General features: G+C 41.7%; 1 protein-coding gene across 1 annotated transcript in view; it reads left to right on the top strand.

Annotated features, from left to right (window-relative positions):
• Positions 1-22,724, top strand: part of LOC126272586 (anoctamin-8-like) — a 144,005-nt gene that overhangs the window by 13,420 nt on the left and 107,861 nt on the right. Inside the window, exon 4 of the mRNA XM_049975512.1 lies at positions 10,278-10,513. Within this exon, the coding sequence (XP_049831469.1) occupies positions 10,278-10,513 (236 nt within the window). The remainder of the gene's footprint in view (positions 1-10,277; positions 10,514-22,724) is intronic.

Here is a 22,724-nt window from a genome sequence, read left to right as displayed (position 1 = left end):
CTTGTGCTACAAGGTTTGTCATATTGCATTTCATACCTTGCAGATATCCTTGTTTTATCAGCCACGGCAGACGAACACCAACAGCACTTAATTGAAATCTTTAGATGCCTGATCAAATACAGTGTTGTATTAAACACTGCCAGGTGTGTTTGTGGCCAACCAGAGATCACTTTTTTAGACCACCTGATCTCATCAGTAGGATCACTACTGCATCGAGAAAAAGCAGAAGCAGTGTTGAAGATTCCACAGCCAGAAACTGCAAAAGAACTGTGCCGTTACCTGGGATTTCTCAGTTTTTACTGGCATCGTGTAGCCCATTTAGCGGGAATCAAAGAACCTCTAACCACACCATTGGCTGGCCCTAAAGTTAAGGGGAAAATGCCAGTGCTGTGGATGGCCGCTATGAATACTGCTTTAGAGACAGCCAAGCAAAGCAAAGTCCACATGAGAAGTGCATCTCCCACTGGTGTTAAGTGCAAGTCAGATGGCAATCAGCACAGCATTACAATAATACGTAGATGGTGTGTGGCACACAACCACATTTCCCCTGCACAGGTTCTCTCTGTCACAACAAAAATGGAGCATATACAATCATGAACTATTTGCAGTTTATGAATCTGTTAAACATTTCCCCACACAGTTGGAGGCGAGAGAATTTGCAGTTTATGCAGATCACAAACTATATGTCTATGTCTTCAGGCAGAACAACGATAAATGCTCACCATGAGAACACAATCATTTGGAATTTATTGCTCAGTTCAGCAATCAGATGTGCCAAAAATCAGAAATGGACAACATAGTAGCTGACTGCTCATCCGTCAAATAGTACAACGGACTCAGTGAATTTTACTCAACCCACCAAAGCACAAGAGTTGTACCAGGAGCTTCAGGATTGTGTGAAAGATACTTCCTCCAACCTTTGGTTGAAACTGATTGATGTTCCTGTCACAAACGTTCAACTATATGGCAAAGTCTCAAATGGAAGATCTTATCCATTATCATCCTCCTCATTCTGTAGACATGCTTTTGAGTGCCAGCAAAGCTTATGTCACCCTGGCTTTATGTCAGCAGCTAAACTGATCACTAGCCATTTTGTATATCCCATTATGCAGAAAGATTGTAGAACCTGGACTTGTGCATTTGTTCAATGGCAGTTTAGTAAAGTATCTTCCCACATGCATGCAACTGTGGTAGATTTCCCAAACACAACTGTAAGATTAGCACATGTGTATATCTATGAAGTAGGACCATTACCACCCACAAATGGCCAACAGTATCAGTAAACAGCAACTAACCGCTTTACCCTCCAGCCAGAAGCTATACTAGTAGACAGTATGGTTGTGGAAACACTAGCCTCCACCTTTGTTTTGCACTGGATAGCCCCATTCGGCTGTCCATTACACAACACAATGGGGTGTGGCCAACAATTTGAATCTGAACTATTTGCCCAGCTAAAGTTCTGCAGTGCTGTACATCACAAGGCGACACACTATCATACAGCAAGTGGTGGAATGATTGAGCACTGACACTAATCATTAAAAATTGCACTAATGTACCACGAATCAAATTGAAGAACATCTGTACCATTGGTCTTGCTCGGTCTGCAAAACACTTGCAAACCCCGTCAGGACACTTATCTGGCCAAGTTAACTTATGGAGAAGTAGCATGACTGGCAAGTTCATTGGTCCACACATGGTGGACACCAATCAGACTGACTTCATTTCTCAGCTGAGAGAACAGATGATGCAAATCCGACCATCTCCATCATCGAGACTTGGAACATCACAAAATAATGTGCACTACAGGTTACAGACATGCACTCATGTGAGGTTACACAGATACGGAGTGAAATGAGCACTGAAACCCCCATGTGTGGACCCTCATTATGTTATTGGCAAAAGTGGGAAAATTTAGACATTTCAATTAATAGCAAATGCCACAGCCTGCACCTTGAGTGCAACAGTCTACACTGGAAGCAGAAGCTCAGCCAGAGTGGCGAACATGTTCACCTTTAGGAGATGAATGTTTAGTTCCACTGGTACACACGTAAAAGTGAACTATTAGTTCATTCCGGGGGAGGGGGGGGGGGGTCTAGTGTGGAAGAGTTAAAAAGGAAAGGCAGTCACTAAGACCCCAGGATGACAGGGACCCACATGTAGTGAAGATGAGGATTCTATCCATCTTTCCTCCATAGGAAAGGAACTGATAATTCTGCTTTCACTTTGATGAGTATGTATCACTATTAGTAAACATTTTGCCTCCTGGATGCAAGTCCTTACTAGCACTTCAGTGTGATTATTATCATTGTTAATTCCTTGACTGAATTTTTTTGTTGATACTAAAGTGAACATTACAATGGTAGTGATAATGTTAGCATTCATCACAGAAAGTTGTTGACTTGGAGTAATCTGAAAAGTAAATTAGGAAATATCAGTGGCTAAATGAAATGTATGTTAAAAGCAAAAGAATTCAGCATTGTAATGAAACTGATTGGTAAAAAGATGACCTTTAATGATGGCTGAATCTGTGTTAAATAATGTTGGCATGTAAATTAAAAAACTAATTTTAATAGGAGAATGTTATTTCATCCTCCTTATCTCAGGAAAAAAAATCATTTGACAAGATGAGTTAATAAATTGTGGGAACAAATGCTCATTGCAGTAACAGTGGTTAAAAAAGAAGTCAGTGAAACCCAGTATAATTTGGCTAAACAACTTCAAAGCATAAAATTAGTGGCTTAATACACAGCAGGCCAATAAGTGAAATTACAGAGATAATAAATTGCAGCATTAAGGGATATTTAAGTTGGTCATTAGCAGTCTTAATGTATTCAGATGCATTTTTAAGTAATAGGTGTCTGGGGTTAGACAATTTGCAATATTAGGTTCCAAGACGTGGTGTAAAACACTAACTTATATCCACCAAATCACAAAAGTAAAAGAGAATGAGTCACAGTGATGGTCTTTGAATACTGCTTCATCTTGATATAAATTTTGAAAATATGACATGTATAGATAAAAAAAAAACATACCCGTCAAGTGGCAACAGAAAGGAGGAGGGGGGGGGGGGGGGAGTGTGAAAATGCATGAGCTTTTGCATCCAACTTATCTTCCTTGTGACAGGACGGTTGAAGGGTAAGGAAGAGGGTGAAGGAAATAGACTGGCAAGGCGTAGGAAATGGGAAAAGTTACAGAAAAGTTGCGTGGAACCTCGGGTCACAGGGCTGAAATAAATTTCGGGTATTTAAATGAAAAATGTAATTGTGGAGGCCACAGTATCAAGTTAATTATATTATTGTAATTAGGACATGTAGCATCCGAGCGATGTGAGCAACTGAGCTTAATCTAGTGGAATACCTTGCTAAAGGGAAACAAAAGTTTTAATACAAAATTATATAAACATTAATGCAGTGTTGCATCCAAATTTATTGAATTAATCATAAAATATTAAAATGTTGTGAAAGCTTAATGACATTGACAGTAGCTTTTTGCTGCTGAAAAGCAAATCTATTATACAAAATAATTTAATATTTTATAATAAAACTGTGCACCCTGATGTCAGATGTGTTCCCAATACTTTTGATGAGACTGAAAAGACAAGATATGAGTGCACTTTTAGAATATCATGTGCATTTGTTCATTTATCTGCCATTACCTCCAGTATTCTTCCAGACTTACACTGTAATGTGCCTCGCAGACATTACTTCCCATTGTACTGGTTATTAGGATTTCTTCTAATTCCATTTGCATATGGAGTACAAAAGAATGAGTGTTTTAAACACTTTTACACACACTTGTAATTAACTTAAACAAGTTGCCATAATCCCTGTGGGCACCCAGTACATAAGAAGTTACATTGTAGCATATTCGTAAATTCTCTCCTCTATGCATTTTGAACCTGTTTTAGTTTCTGTAAAAAATGCAAAATTGGCAATTTTAGTGAAATAGTGCAAAAATGGTGGTTTTTGTAAAATGTCACAAAACTTGGTAGCTTTTTTCCATATAAAAATCTGATGATGGCCATTAACTAATATAAGTAACTTGTTACCTGTTCAGTGTTGAAATAGGATTGTTTACTTCTTTTTTTCTTGAAGGCTGAGGTTTGTGTATAATCTTAACATGATAGTTCATTTCTGATTTATTGAATTTTGATGTGATGTCAAAGAAACTATCCTATAATTTTAAGGAAATATATTTCAGCCTTGAGCAAACATGATTCTCTCTTATTTATTACCAGAACATGTTTCAATGATGTTTCACCATTCTCAGTAGGTTTGTTTATTTTCTTAGTATCACATACTGATGTTAATGTGGCGGGCAGCTGAAATTTGTAGTACAACTGATATTTTGCTCCACTGCATAATTTTTTTTGTTGATTTAGCTTTTTCATACCTCTACAGGGTATGTAAACTGTGCTTCCAACTCTCTATAATCGTATATTGTGTTTGGGGTATAAGTGCAGGTATTTTTACTAATGACTGAGGACAATGTATTGAACAACACACATCATTATTTACTTCATTTACAGTCAAATAATTAGAGTGATTAAGAGTAGAATGATTTTAGGCTGGTTAGTGTCTCCATGTGTATGTGGCAAGAGCAAGCTATTAATGCTTATTTTCCCCTGAACAGCAGGTCAGGTGTTGAAGTGTGGATGCATGGACACCAAAAGGTTAGTCTATATTGACTGGTGTAGTTTAGTCCACTTGGTGGTGCTGTTACAACCATGCAGAAAATGCCTGGTAGTAAATTATTGTAAATTATGTGGCGTGTATGGAAAGACTGTTAGAAGCAGAAAGGGGAAAAAAAAGAAAACTAACACACTTAAGTGGCTAAACGATAAAGTCCAAGTATGGATATTTATCTAAATGTGGTCTGGCATCTCAGTACATGCTGTGACCAGCTTAGGGAATGATTGTAAATAATTGATTGTTTGAACTTTGTTGTTTGGATGTAGTGAATTTTCATTTGTGCAAACTTGATTTGCGGCGCGCTGTGTATCGAGAGGTATGTACTTAACCATTTCCTCGATCTTCTGACTTAATTCTGCATTGCAATTCATTTTACTGAAAGGTAACCTGGTTTCCATACCTCTATCTGCATTTCGTAATTACCGTTGTGCCATTTTGGGGAATCACAGTGTGGTTCAAATATGGGCTACCACAAAGGGTCTTAATTAGGGACCAATTTGCTTTCATATAACTTTATTTGAAAGATACACTACCTTATTTCAGAACGCCATATATAAACCTAAATGAAGCCATCTTTGCTGTGAAAGCAGTGAAAATGGGAACTCAACAAATTGCATTTGTTTTAGTTGAAAGGAATGGTATTAATGCACCTTTCACCACTAACAAAGCTGGTAGAAGCTGGGCAGACCTGTTTCTGAATTATCATTCGTCTCACCTATCAATTCATAAACCCCGTGACACTTCTTTCAACAGCATTGGGTTTCAACAAAGTAAATGTCACACCTTTCTACAAACCGTTAGAAGAGACTTAACAATAAACGACACTGCCCACCATATTGCATGAGTCACGTAAGACGTAACACCCCTTTTATTTCGTGAAGAGTTTCAGGTATCGAAATGAGTTGTCAGCAAACAATAGTCGACTAAGATGCTTGTACTTAGGTATGTAATAAAGAGTATTAACCCTTCTGTCAATTGATATGTTGAAGTAAGTATGATTTTGTAAAATAGAATGATGCACTTTTTTTAACAGTAGCCTAAAGAGCTAGAAAAGATGAGTACCTGATAAAATGCTTGTTAATGTTGAGGTTGAAACTGTTTGCAGAAGAATCCAAGAAGTGTACTACAATTGGAAAGCAATGTGTTCAGAGCCATCCATGATTTTTGAAATAAGTTACTTTAAATAAAAAGATTGCTTTTAAATTTAAGTCCATATGCTACAGCAAAATTTTAGATTTTTCAAAAATTTAATCATTACTAGAAAAATGTTACTGCTTAAAAGTAAATGGTAGCCTCTATCTGTACCTTTTCTACATATTAAGCTATCAATGATCACAATATTTGATTTATACCCTTCACGCTGTATATTAGGAAGCAGACATGGACATGAAGTGCACAAGGTGAAAATACCCCACTTCCAGTGAACTGAATTCCAGTAATATTTTTACTCTCCCTATAACAACAAAAACAAATAATTTTTGTCAAAATAATTTAATTGGGTAGGAAAAAAGTCTACTAACCAAGTGGCGGGAAAACACACACACACACACACACGCACACACACACACACAAAAGAAGGCTGTAATTAGGCAAGCTTTCAGAGCCAGTGGCCCCTTTTTCAGGCAGAAGAGTTGAAGGGGAAGGAAGAGGGATGAAGGAAAAGAACTGGAGAGATCTGGAAAAGGAGTAGATTTCGATAAAGTCACCCAGAACTGTGGGTCACGGGAGACTTAACCACACAGGAGGAGAAGGAAAGACTGATTGTTGCATACTTTCACAGTACACAAGTATAAATAAGAAAACTGCCAAATGTGGCAGTAAAGTTTTGCAAATATGTAAAACAACATGGTGCCTATTCGGTCTGCTTCTATCAGCCAATTACAAAAGAGGCTATGTGACTTCACACAAACATCAGCCATCACATACAATTGATGGAAAAATTTAAATAATTTTGCGCAGGTAGTACGACTGATCCTTTCAAAGCCTGGTTTACCACCAGAGGGAACAACAGTGAACAAGAATTTCCTTTTGTGTAAACAGTAGGTTTTACAACTGCCATTTGAGAGGCAGATGAAAGTACGTTGAATGATATTCCTTTGTATACTGTGGCGATTCATGGCGCATTGTCCTTGCTTTGATGTTATCAATACAGAAAGCTTTTGTATTCTATCTTACTCGTTTCCGTTATTGACATGAGTTGCATGAGCAATGGACTGGAATCAGTAGAATGCATATTGCTGATAGAAGAATGTCAGTATCGTAGGTGCTTCTAGATTCAGAGAGACCTCCAAGACAAAAATTGAAGAAAAAGAAATATTTGAGAACGTGTACCTGCTATGCTGATTAAAATTAAAAATATATGGAAGACGTAGTCAGCCTCATTGCTTACATTCACAGTAGCTATAATTACATGGCTGTTGTTTCACTGTTGTATTATAGATTTTTGATGATATCAAAAAAGGTTTGTCAGGTATCACACCGTCTGCAACAGCACTAACAATTTCTGCGACCGGAGTGAACTTGCGGGTGGGAGCGAAGTTGAGACCTTTCTGCAAAACCGAGACCGCATCATCACTCAACACCATGCCACTCAAATTGATGAACAGGTTGCAGCTCGACTTCCGCCAGAATCAGCCGAGGAAATATGTCGTGAAACTTGTCGTGCATTGACGAAATCCAAGCCGATGAAGTCAAATATCAGCAGTAAAGAGAGGACAGCGATTCGTGATCTGAGGGAACGCTCTGAAATTGTTGTCTTACCGGCTGACAAAGGCAATGCTACAGTTGTTGTTTCCCATAAGGACTACACTGATAAGATGCAGAGCCTGCTAAATGACGATTCCTACCGGAAGATCAGCGTTGACCCTACAAAGAAGGTGGAGAACAAGACGAGGGTTCTTCTCAAGGTCGCAGATTTATCAGAGGGTGACGCTAAGAAATTGATACCCCAAGGTCCGGTACCGCGTAGACTATATGGACTTCCAAAGGTTCACAAAGAGGGGGTACCATTACGCCCCATTGTCAGCAACATCAGGGCACCTACATATTTGTTGGCCAAATACCTGACTGGAATATTAATTCTTTATGTGGGTAAATGCCCTCATCACATCCGTAATTCCGTGGATTTCGTTAAACGCCTTGATAGCTTCAGGTTGGATGAGTCAGATATCATGGTGAGTTTTGACGTTGTTTCCTTGTTTACGAGGGTACCCCTGCGAGAGTCGCTAGATTTGATTGGTCAGAGGTTTGACGAGAATACCACTGAACTTTTTAGGCATGTCTTGACTTCCACGTATTTTCTTTTTAATGGAGAATACTACGAACAAATGGAAGGAGTCGCCATGGGTAGCCCACTCTCACCGGTGGTAGCGAATTTGTACATGGAGAACTTCGAGGAGGAAGCCCTGTCGTCATCCGAATGGAAACCTACTTGCTTTTTCCGTTACGTGGACAACACGTTCGTCATCTGGCCACATGGTATGGATAAACTCCTTGACTTCCTTACACATCTAAACTCCATACACCCCAACATCAAATTCACTATGCAGACTGAAATGGAGGGTAAATTACCTTTCCTTGACATCTTGGTCAGGAGAAGGGCTGACGGCACCCTAGGTCATGGGGTGTATCGAAAGACAACACACACTGATCTGTATTTGCATGCAGACATCTGCCACCACCCCTCACAGAGGAATGGGGTACTTAAAACTCTAGTACATAGGGCGCGCACTATCTCTGACACAGAGAGTCTACCCCAGGAATTGGAACATCTGAGAACTGTATTTCGAAAAAATGGGTACTCAGAGTGGCAGATCCAACGTGCTCTCCGCCCAACCACTGCATCACAACCTGTTGAGATGGATGAAGTCACGAGGGAGGAGGTAGGCACTGCATTTATTCCATACACAGGCGCACTCTCGGGGAAAATCGCCCGCATTCTGAAGAAACACCGGGTCGGAACTGTGTTTTGTCCTCCAAATAAAACTCGTGCACTGATGGGGAGCGCCAAAGATTACCTCGGTTTGAGGAAGGCCGGCGTATACCAGATTCCGTGTCAATGTGGCAAGTCATATATTGGTCAGACGATGCGTACCGTCGAGGATCGATGCCGTGAACACCAGAGGCACACTCGACTGATGTATCCGAGCAAGTTGGCGGTCGCTGAACATTGTTTGTTGGAAAATCGCGCTATGGAGTATGACCGCACGAGGATTCTGGTACAGACGTCGAGATACCGGGACAGCGTTGTTAGAGAGGCCATAGAAATTCGCACCAATGACGACCTCATAAACCGTGACTGTGGCTATAATCTTAGCAAGGCTTGGGAACCAGCGATTGGGTTAATCAAGAGTAAATCGAGCAAACGCATAGTTGTGACGACCACGGCGGACAGAGCCATCACACCTACGTCATCTCGGACGCCATCGCAATCTGTTCCACCGCGCTACCGTGGCGCGGGGCGCGGACGCCGGAGGGAGCGCGCCGCAGGCGGAGGGTATTTAAATCGGCCACCGTCACGACCGAACCCAGTTCCCCCTGAGCAGCCGGCGCGTTCACAGGTGCTCAGTCCGTCAGTTCACCTGATGATGGCGACATGTTTGATCGCCAAAATATTGTGCCCGTTGGACACTATAGACCGGCAGTACACCCGTGGATATTTTGATTAAATGTTAGCCGTCTTTCAGTTATGTTTGTCATCAGCAATTAGTATAATGCTTTTAAATTTCCTCTACAATCATACTGAGAAACCAGCTAAAAGCATGAATCAACATACGTACACAGTTTTGGAATAATTCTAATAATAGCTGGAGATGCAATGTACTACCTCCATACATTTCACATGTACATACAATTTCAGAAACCTAAATTCTTCTCTTCATACACCATTTTGCTTATTGCACTTGCCACGAGAAATGATCCTCTTAGAATATCAAAGTTTTCCATTGTGCCTCAAACTATATAGGGTTTTATGCTGTGTGCCAATCATTATTGCAAAAAAATAAATAAATAAATAAATAAAAGGTGCAGCACTCACAATCTGTTCCCATTCTCTCATGATCTGGTCTGTTCTCTCCAGTGTAATAGTGAACACTGGCAAATTTTCTGCCAGTACTCATTTGCTTGTGTTCACTTGCATTTGTTCTGGTGTAAAACCTATACTCCATTTAAAATTAATTTGTGAATGATGTTTCAGTGGTTTGAAGACAGGTGCCAAGTACCATCCAGTCATAGTTCTTTCTCTTGTGCCAAGTGCTCTTTACATCGCCCATTTTGTAGGAACATGTGAAGAGTGGCTGACTGCATGCAAGCAACATTCTCCGCTGCCACTGCAGTTTGTTAATCACAAAGTAATTTTAATTGGAGTATAGCACACTGTTTCATTCTGTGCATTTTTCTAAGTCCAATTTTCAGAAAGGGACTATATTAAACTTAACGTAGAAATGGATCTGTCTGCATATAAGAGTACCATATCATAATATGGAAACAGAGATGCTTACAGAACATCATGCACATTCTTTGGCACAACAAAACTGGAAATTGTAGAAAACTGCAATGCTGTTCTGAAATTATGTTAATCTTTTTTAGTTTGTTGAAGGCAGCAGAGGAACTTCATCTTCCAAAAACACTGAAATCAGAATTTGGAGGTGGGCTAAAGGAATTTGTGCAGCAAGAGGCAGCTTGTTTTGAAGGGACGGACAATGAATCCACTTTCTTCACAACACAAGAGAGGCAGTGGCTGGTTCTGCACCTGCTTCAGACATTGAGGGCAGCTCCTGGTGATCAACTTGGAGGGCTCAAATTGATTGAGGGACAGGCAATAGGTTAGTATATAATGCTAGAAAACTAGTTTTATCACTTTGTTGCATGTTTTTAAATTTAATTGGTTCTATGGGTTAATATGCCATGGTATATACACACACTGAAGAGCCAAAGAAACTGGTACACCTGCCTAATATCATATAGGGCCCCCGTGAGCATGCAGAAGTGCCGCAACATGACATGACATAGCATGGACTTGACTGATGTCTGAAGTAGTACTGGAGGGAACTGACACCATGAATCCCGCAGGGCTGCCCATAAATCCATAAGAGTATGAGGGGGTGAAGATCTCTTATAGACAGCATGTTGCAAGGCATCCTACATATGCTTAATAATGTTAATGTCTGGGGAGTTTGGTGGCCATCAGAAGTGTTTAAACTCAGAATAGTGTTCCTGGAGTCACACTATAGCAATTCTGGATGGGTGGGATGTCACATTGTCCTCCTGGAATTGCCCAAGACTGTCTGAATGCACAATGGATATGAACATATGTAGGTGATCAGACAGGATGCTTACATACGTGTCACCTGTCAGAGGTGACATGACATATCAGGGGTCCCATATCATTCCAACTGCTTACGTCCCACAGCATTACAGAGCCTGTAGAGCTTGAACAGTTGCCTGCAGGCGTGAAGGGTCCATGGATTCGCAAGGTTATCACCGTACCCATACACACACATTCACTAGATATAATTTGAAACGAGACTTGTTCGACCGAGGAACATGTTTCCAGTCATCAACAGTCCAATGCCAGTGTTGACAGGCCAGGCAAGGTGTAAAGCTTTGTGTCATGCAGTCATCAAGAGTACACAAGAGGGCCTTCATCTCTGAAAGCCCATATTGATGATGTTTTGTTGTTGGTATGCATGCTGACACTTGTTGATGCCCCAGCCTTGAAATCTGCAGCAATTTGCAAAAGGGTTGCATTTCTGTCATGTTCAATGACACACTTCAGTCATCATTAGTTCCATCCTTGCAGGATCTTTTTCCGGCTACAGCAGTGTCGGAGATTTAGTGTTTTACCGGATTTCTGTTATTCACAGTACACTCGTGAAATGATCGTATGGGAAAATCCCCACTTCATCGCTACCCTAGAGATGCTGTGTCCCATCACTCATGCGCTGTCTATAACACCACATTCAAACTCACTTAAATCTTGATAACCTGCCATTGTAGCAGCAGTAACCAGTCTAACAACAGCGCCAGACACTTTTGGTCTTATATAGGTGTTGCTGGTCGCAACGCCATGTTCTGTCTGTTTACATATCTCTGTATTTCAATACACATGCCTATACCAGTTTCTTTGGCACTTTAGCGTAGTTTGTTGCATAGAGGCTATAGGAATCCTCCCCACTGGAAGAGGTTTGCTAATTTATAAGAGATCAACCTTTCAGGAAAATAAAGCAATAAAATTGAGAGTGATGTAATTTGAATGGGAAATGAGGCAACTACAGAGGTAGATACGTATGCAATTTTAAACTGCAGAAGAGATGTGATACATGAATCAGCAATTAAAAAACTGCATGTTCATAGGAGATTATAATAAAGATTTTGTGAAATGAAGTTTGTCTTGAGCAGTTTTGCTATGTGACAGACAATGTAAATTTTTAATGTAACCATTAAAATGTAATGGATACTATAAGAGCAAACAAATTCTGTGGCATCAGTTACTAGTGCCCCCCCCCCTTCCTCCCCCGCTATACACTCAATTTCTGATGCCCCCCCCCCCCCCCCCCCCCCCTTCCACACACACACACAGTTTTCTTACACATTACCTAAGTTTCTTTAGTTGGAAAAACGGATGTGGAGGAGGTGAGAAATGGACTGTTGAACTATGCTCTCAGATAGAGCAGTAACTTGATTTGTTTAGCTAGAAGTGTCTATCCAGGTTCCCAGCTCATAATCAGTGCAATAGTGAAAAGAAGATATGTAAGTGATATATATGTCTGCAAAATAAACTGTGCCATAAAAGAACAGTGTGATAGACTTGGAGCAGTGTTCATAGATCCAAATAAATTATTAAATGAAAACTGCCGAGGAAAGGATGGACTGCACCTAAATAAACTGGGACCTTTAACATTAAGCAGAATGTTTACACACACTTGCAAAATAATAAAAAACAAGGGAAACTAAAATGGCTTGATGGGGATAAAAATGTGGATAAACCAGTAAAAAAAATCCAACAAAAAGTATCATCTAAAAACTGAGGAAGAGCAAAATATAGACCTGAAAAATCAGTTTTTTAAACATCCAAGGTTCAAATGACAAGGAATGACTTCTCGGCAGAGAATAAATTTCAATTATTGTATTTAAGTGAACATTGGGCCAATGAAGATGAAATTCCAGTTTCTAAGTTCGAAAATTATAGTTTATCAAACAGTTATTGCAGAAGAGTTCACAAGAGAAGTTGTGTAGCAATCAATGTTGGTAGATCAATCAATTGCACCACTGGTAACTTAGATCTAAATTATGTGTGTGAAGAACTGAATTTTCGAGCCACTGGCATAGTCATAATTACAACGAAGCTAATAGTAGTATCATTGTACAGGCCTCCCAGTGGTTATGTGCCTTTACTGAGAAAATCTTTACCAACTATGACATTATAATAGGTGGTGATCTTAATACTGAATTTGACATGTCGACTGACAAGCGCAGGATTAGTGATTTGAAAAACCTACTACGACAATTCAATCTATAGTGTGTTAGTTATAAACCTACTAGGAAACAAGTGTGCTTAGACAATATATTTGTTAATTTTAAATGCATCCAAGTTCAGTGGAATGTAACAGTGTTTCTCTTTTCTGACCACAAATCAGTGTCCTTATTATATGCTAACAGGCCAGCTCAGTCAGTCTTAGTAGTGACATGGTGCTTTCTGATATGAAAGATGATGTAATGATGCTGTCAGATATATATAATACCACCAAATCTGAAAATGCAAAATTTTTGTAAGTAAGATGTAGAAATGATTATAAAAAAGCAGTTACTGAAGTGAAAAAGTCACACAATGCCCACCACATTACAACTTCTAACAATAAATGCATTGCTGCTAGGAATCTCATAAATGGTGTTTGCAGAGAATCACATAAGGTCATAATCACTCTCTCTCCATAAGAGTTTAATGATTACTTTATTAAAGGAAGTAAGCAATGGCATCAGTAAACATGATAAAAGTCCATCAGAACTCTTAGGAAAATATTATCATGCGACGTCCTACAATAATAATCTCACTTTCTCTGTGGTTACTCCTAGGACTGTATTAAAAACAGTAAGGAACTTTGTCATCAGATAGTGCTGGTATTTATGACATGTCTTGCATTTGCTGAAGAAAGTCATTGATTTCATTGTTTATCCACTGACTCGCTGCACAAATAAATGTTTATCAGAGGCATACTTCTTAACAGGGATACTTTGTAGAGGAGCTGAAATAATCTATGGTGGTTCCTGTGTATAAAAAGGGTGACAAAAAGAACCCTGCAAGTTTGAGACAAATATCAATAGTTCCAGTCATGGCAAAAGTAATAGCATACATCATTTACCATCAGTTGTCTTCATATTATGAAAAACTTGGAATATAATGTCGCACATTGTAGATTTAGAAAAAAATTGTAAATAGTAGATGCAAGAGACTATGTAATTAAATATGTTCTTAAATTGTTGGAGGAGAACAGATTTGCTCATTTTCTGTGACCTGAGTAAAGCATTTGACTGTGTAGGACATGACACACTTCTACAGAAACTCCATTTTTATGGCATCAGGGACATCAGTGTAAAACTACTAAAGTCTTCAGAATGAGATTTTCACTGTGCAGCAGTGTGTGTGTGTACTGATATGAAACTTCCTGGTAGATTAAAGCTGACTCGAATTCGGGACCTTTGCCTTTCACGGGCAGGAGAGCTTCTGTAAAGTTTGGAAGCTAGGAGACAAGGTACTGGCAGAAGTAAAGCTGTGAGGACGGGACATGAGTCGTGCTTGGGTAGCTCATTTGGTAGAGCACTTGCCAGCGAAAGGCAAAGATCCCGAGTTCGAGTCTCAGTCCGGCACACAGTTTTAATCTGCCAGGAAGTTTTACTAAAGTCTTATCTCAAAAACTGGAGGCAAGTTGTGCGTACTGGCACAGAAAAGTCTACCAAGAAACAAACTAAGGTGGGAGTTCCGCTGGGATACGTGTTAGGACCATTTTTGTTTTTTGTAATGATCAACGTTTTTACAGTGCTATTTGTAGATGACATTACCTTCCTAAACTAAAACAATGATCTAAATAAGTTAAAAGATTCTGCAGACAGTACACTTGCCCCAACAGACAATACACTTGCCCCAACGTCATATTGGTTCAGATCAAATGTATTTGTCCTGAACTAGAATAAAACACACAAAATGGAATTTAGTCTAAAGGACAAAATTCCTTTTAATGATCCCTGTTATGTAAAATTCTTGGGGTTATACTTAGACGATAAATTGTCCTGTGAGCAAAGCATAAAATACATTAGTGTTAAATTATCCAGAGTAATTGGATTATTAAGATGTCTTATGAAATGTCTACCAGAAACTTATGTTAGAGCATCTTATTTTGCACTATTTCAAAGTACTTTGTCATATGGACTTGCGCTCTGGGGAAACTAAGTCATGTTCAAGACATTACTTCTGCAGAAGGAAGCAGAGTCATTACATGTACTCAGCATAAAGCACATTGTAAACCCTTGTCCTTTGAGTGTAAAATAATGACTGCTATAAATCTGTATATATACCGAGTGTTAACATATACAAATAGAATCTACATGAAGTAAAATGTAGTAATAATATTCATGGTCACAACATGAGAAATACCAACTCCATACATACAATATACCATAGATTATCAAAGTTAATCAATAACTATGAGCTAGTGGGCTAAATCACATAACTAATGAGGAGGTATTGAATAGAATTAGAGAGAAGAGAAATTTGTGGCACAACTTGACTAGAAGGTGGGATCGGTTGGTAGGGAATATTCTGAGGCATCACCAATTTAGTATTGGAGGGCAGCGTGGAGGGTAAAAATTATAGAGGGAGATCAAGAGATGAATACACTAAACAGATTCGGAAGGATGTAAGTTGCAGTAGGTACTGGGAGATGAAGAAGCTTGCACAGGATAGAGTAGCATGGAGAGCTGCATCAAACCAGTCTCTGGACTGAAGACGACGACGACGACAACAGTGTGCCACAAACTATTTAATAAGCTTCCGCAGATGGCACAAGACCTTTCAGAGCCTGAATTTAGGAAAACATTAAATAAATGGCTTGTTGCCAACCCCTTCTGTGAATTAAAAGAATTTTTTGACTGCATCAAGGAATTGTAAGCTAATAGCTGACACAGCCAAACCGTTCTAATTATCTTACCTCATCACAGAAGGAAATGGTATCAGATGGGAATTGGCTTGTGAATCAACTTGTGCCCTAATGTAAAACTTATGCACCTAAGGTTAACAGAATACTTCATGATTTTAATAGCAAATTACATTTGTATGTACAATCCATCATCCTTAAAATCAGTGGGCCCTTGAAAGAACTGGATCTTATGTTTTATATCAGCAATGTCAGTATCAACAGCTTACTTGCAGCTGTAGTTTAAATTACACAAAATACGACATATAAATGGAAAACGTGATTGAGAACCTAATATGCAAACTTGACTGAGGGCAGTGTATGTGTAATATTCAGTGAAAGAGTAAATCTCTGAAATCTTGTGGCTCCCTTTTTGGATAAGGTCACTGTGACAATACATACAAGCTGTTACTGTTGCTGCGCTGCATAGCCCAATCTCTAGTTTCCATTTTTATGGGGTAAGTAAATTAGCTAGTCCTAGAACTCTGTGAGGGCAGATTTTATCCTGGATAAGGAATATCCTCTCACTCCTCTATCCCATTGTGTGGGTGATGTAAAAGTCTTTCACATCCCTGAACTTTTATGTTTAGGTATGCTTGTAGAAATACTGTTGTACGTTAATGCCACAGCTTGGCCTTTCATTGTTGAGAAAATTGTTCGATCATCGTGGGCCCTGTCATCCGCCGAACATTACGTACATCCATACACAAATTTCTCTGTTTTACAAGTGTTTTTATTTTTCCACAAGTAATAGAGTAAATTTAAATGTAATAGCACACTAGTATCTAAACTAATTTGTGTAGATAACCTGCTTAGTGTTGAGGTTTAAAGATGGCTACTAACTAAATAACTGCTCAGGATTTTTTTGTGTATTGCATTGTTACTGGAATAATTGATTAAGGTCACTGCTTAGTTAACAAAAAGATGATGAAGATAGGAGGAACAGGATAGGTGGTGGAAAATTAGTAGTAGTTAAATTATCTAGAAGGAACTGGGAAATAGAAAATGTAGGAGATGAACAGATATTTATTTGCATTTATAAAAGAAAATGAAATTTTAAAAAATACATAAAGTAGGAACAATAATCATCTGTAGTAGAAACCTTTCTTGTTGCGTCATCATAATATCTCATGTATTCCTTTTCTAGTTTTGTGGATGGCGTTATTGATCCACAACACAACAGTTTCACTTCGACCTTATGCCCAGTGTAGTGTAGCAGCTTGACGTGGCATTGAATCAACAAGTCATTAGAAGTCCTCTTCAGAAATATCGAGCCATGCTGCCTCTATAGCTATCCATAATTGCGGACATATTGCTGGTGCAGGATTTCCCGATTATGTCTCATAAATGTTTGATGGTGGCCAAATCATTTGCTTGAACAGTCCAGAATGTTTTTCAAACCAATCGTGAACAATTGGGGCCCCTGTTTCCTCCTTCAGGTCCGGGGGTAAGAATAGGCCCAAGGTTTTTGTGCCTGTCATAAGAGGTGACTAAAAGGAGTTCCACAGGTTTCTGCCTTCATGTGATGCTCCCCTGTTGGGTTTAACGTTCATTCTTCAAATTTTTCCCAAGAGCAAAGAGCAAGCCAATTGGGGAAGAGCACCTTACATAGTGCGTTGTGTCCATCGTGCCTTGAGATCTTTAGCCCACTTTCTATCGCCACATTTCAGTCCCGCTCATTCTCCATCTCTTGGGCTAGGACACCTTTCCTGGGTGCGATTTCCACCATGCACTATGCAGTGTCGGTTTGTGCATCAATGATGGCCATGGACTTCTTTGCACTTGATATCCAGCACGGTAGCCAGTCCATTGTGGTGGGGCCACCATGTACCCTGTTGGTTGTAGCCCCCGACCACATAGGGATCTCTCTGCTGATGCTTGTGCTGTTAACTCCCCACATATGCCAAGGGGCAGATGCCGATCCCCCTGGGGCATCGAGACTCCCAGCAATGACCATCCAGCCAGGTGGCCATTGCTGTGGCTGGGTGGCGCCTGTGCGGAGAGCCCCTGGTCGTAGTGGGTGGAATCAGGGCAGATGACACGTGATGAAGCATAGTCCATCATCTCTTGATGGTGGCGAAACACCAGCATTCTCCAAGCATTCACGAGCACAATTCATCACACAGGAGTATGACCCCAAATCGTTCCCCTCCCTGAGCATACCATGGGAGGAATGTCAGGCTAAGGATGGTAGCGTATTTTATTTACTCCAGAACCTTGTATGTTCGAGAGCTGATGGGGAATCTTCCATTCCATGAAGCCTCAGTTTTTTGTGGAGCATTTGGAGGACAAGTTTGGGGAGGTGGAAGGCTTGTCCAAAATGCGCTCTGTGTCATTCTTGATAAAAACAGCATCCTCTGCCCAGTCACAGATGTTACTCGCTTGTGACAAACTGGGGGATGTTTCTGTGACCATCATGCCCCATAAGAGCTTAAATATGCTTCAGGGTATCATATTTCACAGGGACCTTCTTTTGCAGTCCGATGATGAGCTGCGCGCCAGTTTAGACCGGTGAGGTGTAGATTTTGTCCTGTGTGTCCACTAGGGTCCGAGGAATAATCAAGTTGCCATTGGTGCCTTCATCTTGGCCCTTGTGGGTGATACATTGCCCAAGAAGGTGATGGTCTACCGCTGTGATGTAAAGCCCTATATCCCTCCCCAGATGAAGTGATCTGAGTGCTGTAAGTTCGGCCATATGTCATCCTGCTATACTTCCAGCGTCACATGTTGAGATTGCAGACACCCATCACATCCCAATAATCAATGTGTCCCACCTCCTATCTGTGTCAGCTGCAGAGAGCACCATTCGCCTTGCTAGCCAGACTGCAGGATTCTCCAGAAAGAAAAGAAAATCATGGAGCACAAGGCCCTGGACCGACTGATCTACACTGAGGCTAAGAGAAAATTTGACCACCTATATCCTGTATGTATGACATCGTCTTATGCCGCCGCTGCAACAGTTCTGGCACCGTCAGCTCCGCCAACCCGTCACACTTCAGAGCCGGAAGAGTACACCTGCCTCCTTGACAGTGGGCGGCACTTCCCTCGCTGTTGCTTCCGCACCACCTACTTTGGGAGCAACACCCCCCACCCCCCAACCATTGGGGACGTCCATCCCTACTTCTAAACTGGAGAAGCATAAGTCTTCTTCAGCTTCTCTCACTAGGAAGGGGTTCCTTGGGTCACTCCCTTCTCATGTTTCTACTGGTGGGAAAGATGACACCCACCAGCGGCTGAAGAGCTCAAAAGCCGCTGGCCGTAGGGCTTTATGCTCATCCTCACTGAGCCAGTTAAGTCCTCCCACCCAGGGAAACCCAAGGAGCACCGAGAGAAATAAAAAAAGAAAACCCCTAAAACCAAGAAAATTGTGGTGGCATCCACACCACTGCTACCTACAAGCTCTACTTCTGAGGATGGGGTGGAGATTCTGGCATCCGCTGAGGACCTGGATCTTGCCAGACCCTCAGGCACAATGGATATAGACTGCTTAGGCAAAAAGTCAGTGGCAGCAGGTGACCATGAGGCGTCAACAGCCTCATTGAGTGTTCCATGCCTTCCCAGTCTCACAATGATGTCATCCTCCAGTGGAATTGCGGCAGTTTTTCCACCGCCTGGCTGAACTACAGCAACGTTTCAACTTTACACCTTCTATCTGCATTGCCCTCCAGGAAACCTGGTTCCCACCAATGCGGACCCCTGCCCTCTGCGGCTATAAGGGACATTACAGGAACGTTAGTGACTATTATTGAGTGTCAGGTGGAGTTTGCTTGTATGTCCTAAATTCGGTCTGTAGAGACACTTTGCCCCTTTAAACCCCTCTTAAAGCTGTGACTGTCAGAATAAGGACGACACAGAAAATAACAATCTGCAATGTATATCTTCTTCCAGATGGTGCAGTAGCCCTGAATGTATTAGCTGCACTGATTGATCAACTCCCTAAACCTTTCTTATTTTTGGGAGATTTTAATGCCCCTAACCCCCTTGTGGGGTGGCACTGTGCTTACTGGTGGAGGCAGAGATGTCAAAACTTTACTGTCTCAGTTTGCTCTCTGCCTCTTATATACTGGGGCCACCACACATTTCACTGTGGCTCATGGTAATTACTTGACTATTGATTTTATCAATTTGTAGCTCAGGACTTCTCCCATCTATCCACTGGAGAGCACATGACGACTTGTTCGTAGTGATCACTTCCCCATCTTCCTGTCACTGTCAACGGTGTCAGGCTCACGGACACCTGCCCGGATGGGCTTTAAACAAGGCAGACTGGGAAACTTTCACCTCTGCTGTCACCGTAGAATCTCCTCCACATGGTAATATCAATGTGATGGTTGAGCAGGAGACTACAACAATTGTTTCTGTGGCAGAAAACGTGATCTCTTGCTCTTTAGGGTGCGCCCAGTGTAAGGCAGTCCCTTGGTGGTTGCCAGAAGTTGCTGAAGCAATTAAGGAGCATCAGTGAGCTCTACAGTGGCATAAGTGGCACACTTCTCTGGAGCACCTCATAGCCTTTAGACGGCTCCCTGCCCGCATTCACCAAATTGTCAGACGATGGAAGCAGGAGTGTTGGGAGAGGTATATCTCGACCCTTTGGTGCCATACATCACCTTCCCAAGTCTGGACAAAACTCGAACTTGTTTTCGGGTACCAGTCCCTAACAGGTGTTCCCAGTGTTAACATAAATGGCATGTTATCTACCAATGCAAATGTGATTGCCGAGTACTTTGCCCAAGCCTCTGCATTGGGGAATTACCCCCAGCCTTTCGCAGTCTCAAACAGTGGCTGGAAGGGAAAATCCTCTCATTCACTGCATGCCACAGTGAATTCTATAATGCCCCATTTACAGAGTGGAAGCTCTTCAGTGCCCATGCACATTGCCCCGACACAGCTCCAGGGCCTGATCGGATCCACTGCCAGATGATTAAACATCTATCATCTGACTACAAGTACATATCCTCGTCGTCTTCAACCGGATCTGGTGCGATGGCGACTTTCCATTGCAATGGCGGGAGAATACTTTCATTCCGGTGCTGAACCCTGATAAAAACCCACTTGATGTGGATAGCTATCGGACCATCAGCCTCACCAACATTCTTTGTAAGCTGCTGGAATGTATAGTGAGTTGGCAGTTGGGTTGGGTCCTGGAGTCATGTCGCCTACTGGCTCCATGTCAGGGTGGCTTCCGCCAGGGTCGCTCTACCACTGGTAATCTTGTGCCCCTCAAGTCGTCCATCCGAACAGCCTTTTTCAGATGCAAAGACCTGGTTGCCATCGTTTTTGTCTTACGTAAAGCATACAACACGACCTGGCGACATCATAACCTTGCCACATTGTATGTGGGGTCTCCAGCGCCCGCTGCTGATTTTTATCCAAAACTTCCTTTTGCTCCATACTTTCAATGTCCAAGTTGGTGTCTCCCATAGTTCCATCAATATCGAGAAGAATGGAGTCCCGCAGGGCTCTGTATTGAGTCTCTCTCTATTTTTATTAGCCATTAACGGTCTAGCAGCAGCTGTCAGGCCCTCCGTCTCACCTTCTCTGTATGCAGACGACTTCTGCATTTCGTATGGCTGCTCCAGTACTGGTGTTGCTGAGTGGTGCCTACAGGGAGCTATCCACAAGGCATAGTCATGGGCTCTAGCCCATGGCTTCCAGTTTTCCGCCGTGAAGACATGTCGTGCATTTCTGTCGGTACCTCAGTTCCCTCTGCTGCCTGAGCATCACCAACTGAGGTGCAGATTGATCCATGCTGCTGCAGCTCTACAGACTCCTTGTTTAATCCTGCCTTGAGTACGGGAGTGTTATTTATGGTTCAGCGTTGCGTTTGCTTGACCCAATGCACCTTCGCGGAGTTTGACTAGCGACAGGAGCTTTTAGGATGAGTCCGGTGACAAGCATACTGGTGGAGCTGAGTTCCTCCATTGAAGATCAGACATGCACAACTGCTCGCCAGTTACATTGCACACATTCATAGCTCTCCTGAACATCCTAATTACCATCTTCATTTCCCAACCAAGGCGGTTCACCACCTCCCGCATAGGCGGCCGAGGTCAGGGCTAATGACTGCTGTTCGCATGCAATTGCTTCTGTCTGAACTGGAGTCCTTACCTGTATCATCTCTCCTCGACGTCCATTCACGTACACCTCCGTGGTGTAGCTGTAGACCGAAGCTTCGACTGGTCCTACTCTGTTACCCCTGCAGGTCTCAGCTGTCACTTCCTCTCGATTCTTGAAGTTTTCCGGGGCTCTGAAGTGGTTTACACCTACAGCTCGATGTTGGTTTGTCCACAGAGGCCATATTGAATAGCATTCCTTGCCCGATGGCTGCAGTGTTTTCACTGCCGAACTGGTGGCTCTGTCTCGTGCTCTTGAACACATCCATTCATGCCCCCAGGGAATAGTTTCTTCTGTGTACTGACTCCCTGATCGGCCTACAAGCTATCAACCAGTGCTACCCTTGCCATCCTTTGGTGGCATCCATCCAGGCGTCCATCTATGCCCCGGACCGGTCCCGTCGTTAAGTGGTGTTTGTGTGGACCCCAGGACATGTTGACATCCTAGGCAACGAACTTGCCAACAGGCTGGCCAAACAGGCTACACGGAACCCGCTTCTGGAGATGGTCATATCTGATCCTGACCTGTGTTCCGATTTACTCCGCAGGGTTTTACAGCTTCAGAAGACGAAATGGCATAACAGCACACACAAAAAAAAAAAAAAAAAAAAACTGTGTCATTAAGGAGACTATGAATGTGTGGAAGTCTTCCATGCGGGCCTCTCGCAGGGAATCAGTTCTCCTATGCTGGCTCCACATTGGCCATGCTTGGGTTACCCACAGTTACCTCCTCC

The sequence above is a fragment of the Schistocerca gregaria genome, chromosome 5 (assembly GCF_023897955.1).
Source record: "Schistocerca gregaria isolate iqSchGreg1 chromosome 5, iqSchGreg1.2, whole genome shotgun sequence".
Lineage (NCBI taxonomy): Eukaryota > Metazoa > Arthropoda > Insecta > Orthoptera > Acrididae > Schistocerca > Schistocerca gregaria.
This window is presented reverse-complemented; position numbering and strand designations above follow the sequence as displayed.